The 17,610-nt window shown below is 34.7% G+C and overlaps 1 protein-coding gene across 1 annotated transcript in view; it reads left to right on the plus strand.

Annotated features, from left to right (window-relative positions):
- Window positions 1-16,784, plus strand: part of VWA3B (von Willebrand factor A domain containing 3B) — a 53,458-nt gene extending 36,674 nt beyond the window's left edge. Inside the window, exons 17-24 of the mRNA XM_088051282.1 lie at window positions 2,275-2,393; window positions 5,175-5,225; window positions 6,413-6,632; window positions 10,136-10,256; window positions 10,996-11,120; window positions 12,297-12,434; window positions 12,995-13,092; window positions 16,218-16,784. Coding sequence (XP_087907408.1) covers window positions 2,275-2,393; window positions 5,175-5,225; window positions 6,413-6,632; window positions 10,136-10,256; window positions 10,996-11,120; window positions 12,297-12,434; window positions 12,995-13,092; window positions 16,218-16,467 — 1,122 coding nt within the window. The 3' untranslated portion in view covers window positions 16,468-16,784. The remainder of the gene's footprint in view (window positions 1-2,274; window positions 2,394-5,174; window positions 5,226-6,412; window positions 6,633-10,135; window positions 10,257-10,995; window positions 11,121-12,296; window positions 12,435-12,994; window positions 13,093-16,217) is intronic.
- Window positions 16,785-17,610: the final 826 nt, after the last annotated feature.

The raw sequence follows: 17,610 nt of genomic DNA on the forward strand, positions 1-17,610 counted from the left end.
GCAAGAAGAAGGTTTCCATGACAACTGTTCATTAACAAAAGGCTGACCTGTTGTTTTCAGTTCTGTGCGATCTGTCAGTTTCACCTGAGTTATTTCAAAGAGGTTAATTTAATAAACTACCCATCCAGGTTCATATTCAGAAAAGAAATAATGGCTTGGGAGCTTGTCTAAATTATGCTATGGTAATTCTGGGAGAAACCTTCCCTGTAGAATAATGTAAATATATGTTGCAGTTTGTGGCATCTAAGTACAGGTTTGCAAGTCATGGAGTTTTGACTCAGTGCTTTGCTCAAAGCAATCAGATTCAGTGAACAAAACCATCTTTCTTTGGTCTAAAATAAGAAAATTTTTACCAGGTTATTGTGCTTTGGTTTTGTCTTTAAGTTTTTGAAATTTGGGGTTTGAAATAAAAGTTTTGAAACAATTTAATTATTTTAGTGTGAAAGTTAAAGTATTTAATTTAGAAAATTAAAAAACATTTTGGCAGTAAAAGAATTTATCTGTGATTTCTGTCAGCTGAATCTGTCATATTTCACTTGACTTCATGAGCAGTTTTCATTGTTCTCAAAGTATGCATACTATTTCAAGTTTAGTATTTGATAAGAATACATTCCATTCTGCTTTTTGTCTTCAAAAGTATAATAATGTGTTTATGTTTGTCTGCCCCTTCTATTCTATACAAAGTATTTTATAAACTATATTAAATATTCATGTTGCAAATTATGCTGTTTGTACTTGAAATTACTCTTAGGATTTGTAAGGCAGTGTAGCTGTGGGTTCCTGCATGGTGAGGCCCTGCTGAACTTCTGTTATCTTGGTTTGAGTAACACCATAGACAATAATCATGGCATTACAGAACTTGAGGAGGGATCATCACTTCCCTGCCTGTCAGCTTTCAAACTTCACCTGGAAATGACAAGTAGCCAGATATCACTGCTTAGAATTATGGGCAGAGATTTACCTCATCTGTCTCCAGCAAGATACTTTCACTGACATGTTCCCATTGTCTTTAGCTTTTAAGCGATTTTAAGATTAATTTCATATCAGGAGCTTTGATGTGGTCTGGCACTGATGTGACACAGATTTATTAATCAGAGAGATGATGTCCTTGGAAAGAGAGGGTGATACAAAGTCACACCACTACTCCTAAAAAAATGTTGCAATTTGCTATCCAGCTATGCTGAGTTGATTCAAACACAAATAAAGCATCACTGAAAAATGTTCTCAATTAAATAATTCTCTTTATTGCTCTTTTTTCTGATTGTTGCTCTAATTCCCCCAACAGGGGTTTTAGTTTAATGTAAATTGAAACTCATCCATGTTTTTCTCATTTATATCCTGATCTCAGACAGACACTTGGAGATTTCCACTCAATCATATGAGCTGAAGACAGTTTTGGGGATGGTAACATTCTCTTTCTTATCCAGTTCTTAATTGGATTTTTTTTGTTTTGTTTGTTTGTTTACATTCAGCATCAGGACATTGATAAGTAAAACAGCTTTTCTTTTATGAACTACTGATAATTTAAGAGGCTAAAAGATGGTGGGACTTTGGACTGAGAGTTTGGAAGGCATCTTTCCTCATCTTTTGCCATCCATTTCTGCCCTTCTCTCTGCCTTTTGAAGATCTACTCGCAGTTGTATTTGTTTTTATTTTGCAATGAAAAAAAAAAAAGTTGACTTTTGTAGGTATTGTATTGGGAGATTTGAAAAATATTGAAGCTCCTGATTCTATGAACCTGATTAAGTTCCTAAGAAATCAAGACAAGTTTTGGGGACCAATGTCCACCTTGTTAGCTCTTTGGTGATCAGTGTGATGGTGAGAAATATCTCTCTACAACTTTACTGCTCTAATTCCTTAAAAAATAAAGTCATCCAGAGTAAGAGCATTAAATACATTTAAATATCTGCTCTCACACCTGTATGCTGGAATTAGATACGAGAAAGTATGGGAGTGTTTTAAGGCAATAAAACCTGGAATATGGTCATGCACTAGACACGTTTCCTTCTAACTTACATTATTAGAGTGAGTTGTTTGACAGTACTGATTCAGTTAGGATTACATAGTAGTTAGAAATCTTAATTTGTAACTTCAGCATAATGCTGTATAATTGTAGAAGAACTGACTGGAAACTGTCTTAATTCTGATCTTTGTGGTGCTTAGATTTTTCTTTCTTCAGCTTCCAGTGTTCCTACTGGCTGTTCTGAGCCTTGGCATTCAGTCATTCGAAAATTTGTGACATAAATGGTGTTCGTGTCTTTTATTGTATAATAGATGTTACCATTGGCCCATGTTAGCAGTGACAAGAAGGGGATTGCACTAATTAATCCTTGGGCAATGAATCTTGATGCCTATAAAGAGAAGCTGGAACAAGCAATTAAATCCTATGAGAGGCAAGTCTACTCACCAGAAATTTATCATGGTTGCAGTCATGTTTTGTTTTTTTTGTCAGGTCCTTGGTATTTCCTCACACTTACTTTGCTCAATACTGATAATTTTGTACGTTGACACACTTTAATCCACCATCAACATATAGGAGAAATTTTATTTTCTTAAAAACAAAGAAAAAAAGCTGGATGTAAAAACAGACAATAGGCAAGGAGATAAATAACATGTTGCTCATATTATGTTTGTTCAGTGACAAAAGCAAAGTTCTTTTACTTTTTGGGAGCAAACCTGAAACCCTGAAACCCTGATGAAAATTCATCCCTCAGGAAGAATTGTCCATAATCATACAATGCTAGCCAGACTTTTAACTTAAAATTAAGCTCCAATATCCATAGACTGACACTTAAATTAAGGATCTGCTTTTTGCTGCCAGCTCTTTATCACCCAACTATGCATGCAAGAATATAACTGAGGCACCAATAAGAAACTTAAAATTTAAATCTGCTGGGTTTTTTTTTTTTTTTGAGAGGCATATGTGTTGTACTTTTTAATTAAATGTTAGTAAAAGCACAACAGAAGAGGAAAAAACCATTAGATCTCTAAGCTACTTCTTTTCATGATCCAACTTTGTGCATTTTTTGGAAAAAATGCAATTACTTGACTATGGTGTAATTTAGTAATCATATGAGAGCTTGGACAAGAATTATTTTAATAAATATTTTTATGTTTATATAAATGTATTCTAAAAACATTTACAAATGTAATTATTTTATATGACCAAAACCCCCTTGATGACAAGTGTTTAGTCCTTGTTTTTTGATTAATTCCACAGGGGTCTTTAAGGTTTGAGATTATTTTCCTTAGTAGCTATATGATTATACCAGTTCTTTCTAAAGCATGTTAGAGCTTTCTTTTTCAATCCTATTGTCCTATATAGATATTTAGTGATAAAATTAAGAATTCTGATTTGAAAATGCTGCTTGCTATGTCTAGTGTTAATGGAGTTCAGTGAATAAAAGTCTTGGTTTTTTGTTCTGTCACTGAGACAACACTTGTTATCAGGCTGATGAAAAATTCATAGAAATTGATTTGTCACTCATTTTAATAGAAAGTTCAGGTGGTGTATTTGTGATGGTGAATTCTGAAAAAAATTCAAGTTTTTCAGTGCTGTGCCGTACCACTGAATATTCTACATTTACTGACTTTGATTTTGAGGGAAAATAAATTTTCTGGTTTAGCTCTGATAGCATTTCCACAGTCTCCCTAAAAATTTGGTGATCAGGATTACCATTTACTTCTGTTTACCAGCAGAGATCAATGAATCAGTGTATTTACATTAATAGGATTGAGTTCCTACTTCCATAAAAAAGAGGTATAAAAGACAAATCTGCCTGGAGAGCCTTATAATAAACAGTGTAAGAGAGATCTCTTTGCTTTTCCTCTACATGTGAAAGAGCAAGCCAGTCAAATAGTTTTTGCTCTAGATGTCACAGCCCTTTTCTAGTAACTAAATTTCCAAAAGTTTCAGTTCTGCTTTGTAAGTAGTGTAAATTTATTCTGACATATGTAGATGAAACAATTCATCAGGGCATCCAGATTTCAAGCACAGAAGCAAAGTATTCTCTCCATATGCAGATTGAGTTTAGCATCAGATTTTGAGGGAGAAAAGTGATGATGGCAGGATTTTTGTGGTCTGACAAAAAGAATATACAGTATTAAAGGAGAAAAACATTGAAAGCTTCATAATATGTATGATTTTATATAGCCAGAAGCTTTTATAACCAACTTAGTCATGAGTGTGCAGATTTAGGATGAAATAGGCATTGGAGCATATATGTATATTGGGAATGAAGTATGTAGTTTGTATTCTAAAAATGCTGGGATTTAGTTTCTGGTAGACAAAATTAATCATCAAGGATTTAGTATTCAGAATCTGTTGTTAATGTGCTTTTTTTTGTACATGCACCAGTAAATTTGGCAAGTCTGCTTATAGTCAATCAGGTTACAATCTGAATTTTTCCTAGCAATGAATTTGTTCTCATATCCAAAGGAAAATTGTAATTTGTAATTCTAGAATTACAGTAATTAGGATCATCAGTAAAGGTTTATTTCTATAGCTGAAATGAAGTAATTTAGTGATGGCTTGTATGGGATGCTAACAGAGAAAACCATAAGCTAGATGATCTTATAAGAGTTTAAAATTTATGTCTTAAAAAGCAAAAGCAGAAATTTTAGTGGTGCTTTTAAAAGATCTCAGATTTGCATTGCTTTGGGATAATCACTTCTGTTTTCCTGTCAGTGATTTTTCTTCATAGCCAGAGTTTAATTAATTAGAAACCTGAATTGCACAACCGAGGGATAATCTTAGCAGTGAAAAAAATAGAAATTAGCATTACTGCATTCAGACTACATTTTCTGAAAAGGTTTAATTGGAGGAACTGTGCAGCTTAACAGGCATTTAATCAGTTTTGTTATTTGATTTAACTTGCTGGTGCTGAAGACAACCATCCATAGAAAATTCTGGCAGGAAGCAGAAGTGATTGCCATTAAACCTTCTATGACCCTGAAAGAGTCATGCTGTTATTTGATGGAAGATACTGCTTTCCCATCTTCTTTTGCAGTTGATAATTTCATAGCTGAACGATGATACAGTTTGATGATGCAGTGTGCTTGGAATACAAATCAGTATAGATATCTTAAGAAACTGTGTTTATTTGCTAGTTTTGAGATGATCAGCTGCACAAGGAACTGCATTCCCTCAGAAACTGCTTTGCTTTCTTTAATAGGCGCCTGAACCTAGTTATTTGGAGAGCGCTATCTCAGGAGGAAAGAGACAAGTAAGCTATCACTTTTAAAAAGCTAACACTTTTCTAATGTACCTGTGAAGGGCTGGTCATAAATATTTGGTAGTCTTTTATCACTACTTCTATAACCAACTGGTTTAATTTTCAAACATTTCATAAATATACCTTGCTTTCAAAAATGTATATATGATATGGAGTAATATCAAATTCTGGACCTCCGTTGTGTGGTGCATATAATTTTCAAAGGAAAGGACTTGTATTCCATTTGAATGTTGCTTCTCTATCCTTAATCAGCGTCAAGTGCAGGGCCTTGGGAGGGCAGCATGTCATTGCTTTTGACATCAAAGTAAATCTCTCATCCTGTAAAGAGTTCTCTAGTGGCTGATTTGTTAAGGTGTAGTAAGCACCTTAAAAGCATGTGTTGGAACTGTATATCACTCTGGAAGTTTGTACTATGTTAACTAGCCTATATTTGTATATTGATTTAGAAAATTAATTGCTGTATAAACATCAGTGAAGTTAACATCTGTTTGTGCCAGAGAATAAAGCAAGGAACAATTAATGAAAACTTAATGGGCCTGAAATAGTTCTTCACAGAAAATTGGGGATGAAAACTAGAATGCTTTTATGAATACATAAGCTAATGAGAAAAAACTCTACAGATCTATCATTAATAAGGAGAACTAAAACCTCATTCTGGTGCAGAGAGGAAATGAGGACTCTTAAACAAAACAGCATGTAATAAAAAAAAAGGAAATAGGTGTCTTTTGATAGACAGTGAGTTGCGGAATATGGAAATTTGACAGGGTGTCATCCAAAATGTTTAATTATTGATAACATATGGCCAATTATGCATGTAATGAAAAAAATGTCATAGCAGTTACACAGTCTATTGCTAGAGGAGCATATTAATCATTAATATTGGTGCCTAGATATTAAAATATTTGATACACTTTTCAGAAATTATGGCTCAATGACTTGAATTTCTCTGTAGCTGTCTTTCTGTAAGATATAGTTATACCAAACGTGATTGTTCGACCGAACACAGCAGTATCTGGATGAAATGCAAGAACTTGTAGCATACAGAAGTTAAATTGGGCAAATCTGATTCTTTATTCTACCTCCACAATTTATGACTCTATCTGTGAAGCACCAATGTAACTAAACTTTTTTTCCTACTTGTGGTTATTAATTTCTTTAAATATATATATATTTTTAAGATTTAAAGAGGATGGGCCAATCCAGTATAAACAGCATAAAGAAGCTTTGCTGGAGGCTTTAGAGAATTTGGGATGGCCAGTTTCCTATGAAGATGTAAAATTGTTAGAAGATGAGATATTGACAGCATTAACATATATACAACAAGCCTCTGATCTTCAGGAAGCTGTCAAAAAGGAAACTGAGAAAAGCTCAGAATCACACATAGGCAACAATAAAAAGGTAATACATGGGAAGGGATTTTTTTCCCCCTAGATAATCCTCTTCACTGTGTACCTCTGGAATATTTTTTCTGTGAACATAGATGATAAAGTAGACATGTAGCATGATGCTAAATAAAATGGGTGAAGGAAAGAAGGAAGTTAAAAAGAGAGCAAGCTTTCAAATACTTTTTTAAAATATTGGGAAGTAGAAATTCTGAAGTTTCAGAGAGAGACACAGAAATCAAGCCTCTTAGAAATTAATCACAGCCAAGGATCTTTATCTCCACTGCAATGATAGCAGGAAAGAGAAAGAACAGATATATTAAAGACATATTTAGATACAAAATTTGTGGTTGGGTTTAAATCTGATAAACAGGACTAAAAAGATCTTGTAATATTGGAGTAATTCACTGTAATCTTCCATGGTACATTTCTTGTAAAAGAAAATATCGAGAGAAGAGGAGGGATTCTACTTCATTTTTGTACACTAAAATTTAAATGTCCCTAAAATGTGGGTATACATGAACTGGTGGTCAATATCACAGCATTCTGAACTGAGTCAGTGGTATCTGCAGCTCATTCTGAAGTGGACACGTATTTTTGGCTAGGCAGAGAGGCTTTTTTTCTCTCTCTATTTCTTTAATATATTAGTCTAGCATTAATACAGTAGTCTCAATACTCTGAAAGTACGACTGAAGTTAGTGTTTCTGTATATATATGTGTGTGTGTTTTCTGTAGGTTTGAGTTTTTTAATTCCATTAAGGCTGCACATTTGAAAACATTATAATGTCTTCAAAATACAGATGATCTTGATTCATTTCACATAGTTTGAAAATACTACATTGCTGTTACAGCTATTTTGATTACTGATTTATCTATGCCATATAATGAATGTCCCAATACAAGAGCAGAAGAAACATGTTTATGTTTCATTTGTTGAGTTTAATTTTACTGTTGCCTTGAAACAACCAGTGTGTGCTCTCAGACATGATGTGATTAACATTGTGCAATCACTTAGCCTGAGTCAACCTGCTTTAGGAGTCTAATCAGAGTAGCATCTTCAGTAATTGCTAATCTGCAACTGAAAGGCTTCAAGAGTGAGAGGCAGAAATGCAGATGTAATTAGAATTCTGTTTATGTGGTAGAAAAACAGTGTGAAAAAATGAAGAAAAATGAGGAGCCTTTTAAAAGTGTTGTTGAAGGTTTTGCCAACTGTGATGTCTGCCCACAAAATGGGTATAGAGGAATAAGCTGCCAACTGAAATACATTACAGGAAGGAAATAGCGCTGATATGGCACTGAAAATTGTCATTGTGACATCATAGAAAAATCACAATTATCCCAAAACTCTACTCAAAAAAGCAGACTTTTAAATTTCCTGATGATTTTTTCACTAAATTGAAAAAAAAAAACAAAAAATCCCCTTTAGTTTTTTAGGTCTTTCTTTTTAGGCTCTTTCATAAAAATGGGCTGTGTCCACACAGAATGGGCTTGTTCCTATTGGCACCCAGAGAAGTGGTGGTTGCTTGACTCTGGAGGTGTCAGGATTATGAAAACCCAAAGATTGGACCAAGGTACATGGAGACCTGTGGGTATTCTTTGTGTCTGTTCTCACTTATAGTAGAAAAGTGCAAAGACTATTCTTTTTGAAAGGGAATTAAAAAATGTTGCAGCTATTGGAAGAAGTAAACAAAGTCTCCTTCACCAATTGTGGTTTAATGCATTGTCTTCAACAGAAGCAGAGTGAAACATGGTAAAAATCCCTGAGAATCAGATGGGGCTCTTTTGTAATAAAAATACTGAATGCCAGAAATGGCCACTCTAACAGTGTCTTGGTCAATCTTGCTGAACACCTAAAAGCTGTGTGAGAAAAAAGAAGGATGGTTTTGAATTTAGACAGTGTTTCTGAGCCACCTGGATTCTGCACGACTCAGAATCCTCATTGTGGATGCTTGTGTTGTCTTTAGTATTTGGATTAATGTGGAGTGCTGGAAGTTGCCCAAGTTATTAGTCAAGCATTACAAATCAGTTGATAATAAATATTCAGTAGCAGCTGTCCTTTTGGAGCCTGAGGAATTAAGTAAATGCTTTACCCAAATACTTTTTTGTGTTTGTGGAACTGTAGGTCTGCTCTCAAATCAGCCTTTGTTGAGTTATACTTCAAGCAGTCAGTTAAGCAGTGTGGAGGGCCTTTGGTTTAGTCTGAGTTTGAAAACCCAAACTGTTGATATAATTAATATTCTGTTGGAATAAAGAATAAGCTAGAAAAATCCCATGTGTCTCCAGTTTAAAATATCTCCTTGCCTTTTTTTTGTGTTTTGCTTATTTTTAGGACTCTTTTTCTAGGGTTGTTTGTGATTTTTGAGAGGGAGTTTGAAAAAAAGAGATTGTGATAATTTTTGTGAAACTGAGAACAAACAATTTAGCCAAGTTTATTAATATATTTTCCATCTTTATTCGCTATTAGGGGAAATCAAGTATCAAATCAAATAAGTTTTTTAAGGAAAAAAATGTCATCTGAAAAAGAAGCAAGTCATACACATCCTAACAAGCAGGGGTTTTATTAAGAGTCTGTGAGTTTTTCAGAACAATGGTAGATCTGTGGAAAAGTTTGAGATTTCAAGTGGCATATTTTTATCATTCTGAAAAACCATATATGAGATGGATGCCTGCAAATTGTTCATGAGGTAGACTAATAAATATTTTAAAAATTAGTGGTCAAACTGATTTATTTAATTGTGAAAATAAATTCCACAATTTTCATTTAGTGGTGAAACTGATTTATTCTAAGAAAGTTTTGCATTTGCTTGTAATTTATATTTAGGAACACTATTGTGAAAAGAATGGCAAAAATAATTTGCGTATTAAAAACCCAAAGTAGTGGGGCAGAATAATGCACAGTGGCAGGTCTGAAAGATGTGGTGTAATATTTTGCTAAACTGGAATGTTTTAAAATGGTTGAAAATGTCAATTCAATTTTGAATTTATAGTTTGGAAATAAACTTTTTTTCCCCAGACACTTGAAGATTTGTTTGAACATTTTTTGATTTCTTTTTTTTTTTAACGATTCATCCCATACAATGAGGTACCTCTAATGCAAATCAGATTACTTTGAAAATTCTCCATCTAGACAAAAGAAATGTGTAGGGGAAATTTTCTTATTCTGAAAAAAGAGATGATTTTTCTTTACTTCATACTTTAATATGAGTTGTGCAACTTCGTAATTTTTTTTTGTAGGAAAATGGTAGCCAGATCTAATAATTCATCAAGGTAAATTTCTGCATGAACACATGAAAATATGGGTATTGTTATGAACTTACACAACAGAATTTTATAGAAAATTCTTACATGAGTACTTCCTGTACTTAGAACAATTCTGAAGGTTTAAAGTATTTCCAGTTTACTATGGATTCTGTATGGATCTCATAGCATTACATTGCCTCAATTTTTAAATAATTTCAAATAACAGATTAAGGCTGACTGCATTAGCTGTTGTAGACAAATAATTGTGTCAAATTACAGGGACTTGAAGAAGAAAGTGAGAAGCTGAAGTCTAAGACAAGTAAAAAATGTCAGATATTTGTGACTCACAAAAACCAAAAGGTAATTGCAAGATCAGATGTCACAGGATTTTATTATCCAGGTATATATTTTTGTCCACATTTTCAATATTATGTAGTTTTTCTTTAATACTGATAAAACATAAGTTATGGTCATAATTTACTTCTTTCTTAATGACATTTAATATTACATGTGTATATTCATGGAAAATTAATATCTATTTTGTATGTGCATATATATACATTTATAAGAAGACATTAATTTTGTGAAGTTGGAGAGCAATATGTTTGTATGGAAGGAAATAGTAAACCAAGCTTTTGAATGTGTCCAAAAAGATCACTAAATGCTGCTGACTTTTTGTTGAATTTTAAGCTAGAATGATTAGTAGGTAAAACTCATTTCTGTTATTTCTTAAGGTAAATATTCCCTGTGTATATGTGTTTATCTTTGTGTTACCTTTAGTTGTTTGGTTGGGATTTTTTTCAATTACATATTTTTATCTGTGGTAGTAGTTTTATTATATTAACCGTCAATTTTATTATGTTAACCTGATCAGCTTACAAATTTCAAACCTGTGCTTGAAAAATACTTCATTTTCTTTTTATAGCATTATTAAGAATGGTTAGTAAGGCAGGATTTTTTAGGTACAAATATCTCCATTGCCCTAGCACAGCTTATGGTAGCTAAATGAAAATGAAGAATTTATGGTGCAGACATGTTTGACCTCAGATATGTGACAGCCTATAGGATTTTTTTACAAAATAAATACCACAAGGGGTGAAAGGAAAATAATTTGAATATTTTATTCTGTTGTTTTTCAGGTACTGTGATAAAGAATATCAGTTCTACCTGTGCACTTGTTGTCTTCAGCAATGGGGAGAGCTGTGATGTCCCTGTCAAGTTCATTATACCTGTGGGAGGTGCTATGCCATGCCCCCATCTGCAGGTGAAAAACTGTATTTTTTCATGATTGCAAATATGAATTTTATATTTGGTTTATTTGCTCAGACCTAGAATAAATTACAGATTTTTAAAAATTCTTTTAAATACATTTATTTCTTTTAAAGAAGTTTTTCATTATAGTAATATCGTGCTATTTCAGCATGAAGTGTTTCATTTGTTTGAAGTTTGTTTTCATTGTAATTCTATTCCTTTGTCTATTAAAATTATGTGTTCTAAATTAATCTATATTGTTTTCTTTATAAAACATGAACATTTCCTCAGCCATAGAAGAGAGGTGAGCTATTTTTTCATAGAGTTATTGTTTCCTAGCACATAGATTATAAATGTAAGAGAGCCTTTTATACTTAGTGTGATTTACAGCATGTTTTAACCATTTGGTTTCCACAGAATGTTTTAAATCCAGCAAATAACTATATACTGAGGCAAATAACAATAATAAAAAATTATAATCCCTGTTCCATTTCTGTTTTTCTTTAAAATTCATCAAACAACTATCTGTAATCACAGCTTGTTTTTTTTGGTGATTATTTTACCCACCAGAAAGGTGATGGTTGCATAGAGAATACAGCATGGATCCATCTGTTTTGAATAGAAGAAACATGTTTATAATTGCATTGCTACATATAAAACTAAAGACATGCTTTTTTTTCAGTTTGAGTTTAAGGCAAATTATGATATGGTAGCTCCTAATAATTCTGTAAATTCTGTATCCAACACTAGAGACCTGCAAAATTTGAAATAAAATTGTGACTTCTGCATTAATTTTAAAAACAGTTCTGGATAAATCAGTTACATCTGGAATTATCAAAAATTCCCAAGGTTAGTTTAAAAGGTTGCTGAAAGCCTTTAAGTTTGCACAGAATCCAAGGGAATGCACAGTTTCTAAGAGTTTCCTCATTCAGTTCAGCTTGCTAGCTATGCCCAGGTACATTTAATAGAGCTTGGACCTTTATTTTTGTGTTTTCTCCCCAATTCAGTGGAAATTGCATGATCAGAACACACAAAGACCAAGTTCTTCTTTTCTTTCAATGGTCCATATTAAATCATGGGAACATGATAGAATGATGATTCATGTAAAAATACCTTAGTAGTTACACTTTATATCTTGTAAATCTCACAAATCACATGGTTCTTGCATTGGTGCTTTCCTGATGTGCAGGTTGGAGACTATGTGTTTGCCAGAAGTGGAACACAGGCAGAAAATGAATATTATGTACCTGCCATTGTCATAGCAACACCAGATAGGATGAAACCAGGTGACAAACTCTACACAATACTGATGTTCAACAACAGGAAGGTAAGTAAACCTAGAAGTTGATACCAGTCTGGTGATTTTACCATTATTCTGATTTTGAAGAGGCAGATAGAATTTTCCAGGCTAATGAGCTCCCTGTCCCAATCTGAGTCTCCAGCTAACCAGAGTAAATCAGATTTCAGAGTGCAATGAACAGCTCATGTAATAAATCTGAACAAAGAAATTCTGTAGGATAATTTATTCTTAAATCATACTCTGTTCTTTCTTCTTGAATACATTTGGTGGCTTTCACAAGTTCCATGCTTCTAAAATAAGAAACATAGGAAGTTTTAACACTTTAAGTATAGTCTGAAATTAATTCCATTATGTTGGTTTGGTTTGTTTTTTGTTTGTAAGCCATTGTGATAATTTTACTGCATTTTTCATAGCGTGCATTAAAGAAAATTTACTTTGTACTTGACACTTTTATATTAATTATCTTCATTAGAGGCTGATTACAGTTACACTTAAACCGTTGAGTTTTTATGCATATGTATCTTCATTGCTTTTGGGATTTCAGCTTAAATTGATTGTGTTTTTGCATGTTGATTGTGTTATTGCAGGAACACTGTATAAGAAGCCAGCTCATTAAAATCAGCCAAACCAAGTATGCCTATTCGTGTCAGTACATAAGAACGGTACAGACAGTGGATTATGAGATGTGAGTATGTTTTAACCTAAAAATACAAGATTTTTAAAATTTGAATCCTAAATATTGCACTTTGAGTTCAGCTATGCTGTCAGGTTTCCATACATAGTACTCTAACTGCAGCTATTGTGAACTGGCTTACTCTACATATGCAACTAAATTAATGTGAGAATTTATTGCCCTGTTTTCATTCTGGAAGCACTGGTGGGATGTGATGGTTTGAAGCTTAGTCACAGGAAGTTTTTAAGTGGATTGCTGAAAAGGGAGATGGAGTTTCTGTTTGTTGTAGACCTTATTTTCCTTTTAAGATACTTACTGTTTTGTAAAGCTGCACATTAAATTGCAAATTTTTTCTAAGATACTTGCTCATCTTCTGGGCTTAAATCTGGAGAATGATGGAGAGAGAGTGTGTAAGATGAGTATGAGCCCCCACTTAAGTTCTGCAGAATTAAGGTACATCAAGATATGAAGTATGCACTGAAAATGCAGTGGTTCCAAGTATTTGTGGATTACATTTTCATCTTGTATTAAGTTCTAGTTTGATCCAGTTGAAATTGTGACACCCTTCAGACCACTAACAAGCTCAGACAACCGTAGGATGGACAATAAGATCGGAATAATCATCTAGGGATATTTCTCCAGAATACATTCCCAACTTACAATAATTTGGGATTTAAAAATTCTGTGAAGCAGAATTGGAGTCCCTGTATTGAACAGCCTTGATAAAATTTTCTTACATGAATTTGTGCAGTTACATTTTTTGAAACCATGTAAAACTTCTTCCCAGGGGGAGTTGCACAGTTTCACATTTTGTGTGAGAAAACATAATTTTGTTTTGAATCTTCCATTTGCCTTGACATCCACAGAAGTAAGGATTTCCCGTTCGGTGTAGTATGAGCACTGCTGAAAAAGAATAGTATAATCTCCATCATGGGAAGTCTATTTCCAAGAGGAAACATGAACAGGACAAATCACAGAATCACAGAACTAGCTTGTTTGGAAAAGACCTTTGAGATCATCAAGTCCAACCTATCACCCAACACCGCCTTGTCAACCAGACCATGGCACTGAGTTCCACCTCCAGTCTTTTCTTAAACGCTTCCAGCAATGGTGACTCCACCACCTCCCTGGACAGCCCATTCTAATGCCCAGTCCCTCTTTCTGTGAAGAACTTCTTCCTAATGCCCTGCCTAAACCTTTTCCCACTGCATCTTGAGGCTGTGTGCTCTTGTCTTGTTGCTGGTTACCTCTGAGAAGAGACTGATCCCCACCTGGCTACACCTTCCTTTCTGGCAGCTGTAGAGAGAAAATAATTCCACCATTAAGGGCAATTTTAGATCACAGAATCATGGGATGGGTCAGATTGGAAGGAGCCACAGTGGTCATCTGGTCTGATCTCCCTGCTCAAGCAGGGTCATCCCAGAGCACATGGCACAGGATTGTATCCAAATGGTTGGGTATTTCCAGTGAGGAGACTGCACACTCTGGGAAACCTGCTCCAGTGCTTGGTCACCCACAGATGTTCTTAAATTTCATTGAAATGTTCTAATATGATTATCAACATTAAAGATTTCATCTAAAAATTATGGGTGAGGGCACCAGTTGTGGGCTGATCTATGGACTTACTGAGAATGATGGAGTCAAAAGCAACTGAGATTCAAGTCCTGTGATTCCCACATATTTTCTAGTAGTGATCCCAGTACAGTTTGAAACTCAGCCTTCTGCCAGCTTGCAGCCACTGCACACAAACAAATGAATACCCTCTCTTTACTGAGCAGAATTCTCAATCTGGTAATACATCCATGCTTTTTCCCAGGCCACATCACTGATATGACAGTAGCCTCTTCTCACCAAAAAGCAAACCTGAATACCATGGTGTCCTTCTTAATGCATACAACCAGCTGAAAAGAGGCAGGTATATTACTGGTCTCACTTCCAGCAAAATCAGCAGAAGTCTTTCCCTTCCACTGAGTTGGATTGTATTCTAAATGAGGTACCATATTAAGAAAATATGTGATTAATTGCATAAGCAGTAAGAATAGTGTCCATTCTACATGCTTTGTTTCATGAATGAGTGCTTTTGTAAAAATATTACTTCTCCAAAGAGAAATTATTAGCAAGCTGACTAGCCATTTTTATATACAAATGAGGAGAAAATTGAGTTATGCACTGGCAAACAGAGGAATTCTTTGGAGAATTAGCTGAAATGAATGCACTAAATGGAGTTTCCATTAGAACCCCTACTTTTATGAGGGCATGGAAGTGTGCTTTCCAATGAAACTTGTTATTTTTTATATTTCTAAAATAATTCCCTACCACCTGTGTCCTACTTAGAGGGGGACACTGCAGCATATTGCTCATGGGTATTCACAAATCTAATGAGAAAGTGCTGACATTGTCAATAGGAACAATGCAAAAGCATAATTTAATTGGAAAAGAATCAAAAAGTGTGAATGCAAAATGATATAAGAACCTCAAAAAGAGACAAACCCTTTGTGCTAAGTGCTGGAATAGTAAGCAAAAAAAAATTAAAAAGCATGTCACAGATTCCTGTGTTGACAGGAAGTCCTCAGTGCCCATAGATGTATTACAATGGCTTGGCTAACTCCAGCTCTGAGTTCTTTGGGATTGTCTTTAAATGTTTTTGTAGTGTGTGTTAGGGGTTATGCTTAATTGTCTATTGTTTAAAGGTACTAAATATAGCTCTTATGATTTTAGCATGAAACATTAGCATCTGTTTGGGGCATTTTCCTGCCATCACAGTGGAAAGAAATAATTATGGCAGAACAAGCACTCTGCAAATGTAGCTAACAAATTCCATATACAAAGTAAAAACACTCTGTGATCTGGACCCACACAGAAAAAGGGTCCTTTTTGCCCACATCCTTCCTGGAGTCATAAGAGGCAGATAAGATTAAGGGCCAGAGCCCTGTTTTAGTTGATCCTTCACTTATTCTATAAGTGAAAGGGAAACTGAATTGTAGGACATTCATAGCTCTGTCAAATGGTCAAGAGTTTGGTAAGTCCTTCTCTTGTCAGTACTGTGAGATGTGGAAGAAGGTGAAATCTGTCTTGTAAAAGAGGCTTCATGAGATACGTGCTTGTATCTTTGTGGATTTCCTTTTCTGTTTTTCCAGCCTGGATGGTGACACTACAAAGCCCTGCCCTTGCCCACCTGTGGAAGTTGAAGGAGGAGAAAAAGCAAAGAAAAGTATTTTGAAAGAAAAGAGGGGAAAAAAGAAAAATAAGAGGACAACAGTAGACAAAAGGCATCCCAGGGAGACAATGTCAGACTTTGATAATCTTTTGTCTCTAGAAGTGAAGTTAAACAGAGAGGAAGAAATTCATTGTCTAGCAACAAGGAAGAAGTTAGAGGTAAAGATGTAGCTCTGGAAAGGTATAAGTATTAGGAATTAAGCATTTGTGATGGGCCTTTAGCTATTTCCCACACAAGGAACAGGTTTCTGCATTTCTGAGTGTTAGCCAAGCTAGCTTTCCCATGTCCTGTATGATGAAATTCTTTCATCTCCTTTAGAAACTGTTCTTGACACTTTCCCAGCATGTGTTTTCACAGTAACAGCAAGAAATGAATAAAGCGTGTTCCAGCATATGCCACCTTAATTTCCCTAACAGCTGTAGTAGCAGAGAGGATGCAGTAACACCAAATATAATACCTGCTTGTAAGCAGAGTATATATTCCAGTCCCTCTACTGTTTTTTCTTTGTTAGATTAAAGTTATGTCTGTATTGCAGGTATTGAATTATTGCACCTGTAGCTCAATGCTTAAGAGGTTAAATTGCTTCTGGTGTATGAGCTGGCTCAGTTAAAGCTGACAGCAGTACCTATACTCCCTGTCACTCTGGAGCAGAGACTGGGCTAGTGTGGGCCTGCCATTACATGTCAGTCAGCTCTTCATTTTCAAGGTCCTACTGTGAGTGAAAAGATAACAGGGATTTTAGCCACACTTGTTAGGTGTACCTCCTTGTACCATTTAAAATATGTTTTCAACAGCCTCATTATTTATTTGCTTCCAGAAGTGATGTGTTACAAATTCACTCAATCATCATGTTTTCAATCAATTTAACTTGGCTCATCTGAATGTTCCTTCAGTGTTCTCAGTCATCCTTTAAAGATGGACTGCAAATTCCATTTACATTGCTTATAGTGGGTATTATAGAGCCCATTATATAATGGGCATTTTAAGAGTGGCCTGATCAGAATTATATGAGAGCAGAGGTGTTGGGCTTGTCCAGTAAGAATCCATGATTTCCAAAGGTGAGGCTACGTCACTGGAAATGCTCAGTTATCCCAGATGCCTCTTCCTCTTTGAGATGCAGATGCTGAGGAAATGTGAAATAATCCTAATGTGATCAGCAGGTCCTGTAAATTATTCCCTGCAGCTTGGAGGAAAGATTACACGAGAGCAGTGGTTATCTATGCATTTTAATCCTGCCTAGACTTAGCAAATAATCTCACAGTGTTCTAATAATTGTAAGCAGGTCAAACATGCTGAAGAAAGTACCTTGTCTT

Source organism: Pseudopodoces humilis, chromosome 2 (assembly GCF_049639895.1).
Source record: "Pseudopodoces humilis isolate 2021_Gansu_Grassland_sample_001 chromosome 2, ASM4963989v1, whole genome shotgun sequence".
Classification (NCBI taxonomy): domain Eukaryota; kingdom Metazoa; phylum Chordata; class Aves; order Passeriformes; family Paridae; genus Pseudopodoces; species Pseudopodoces humilis.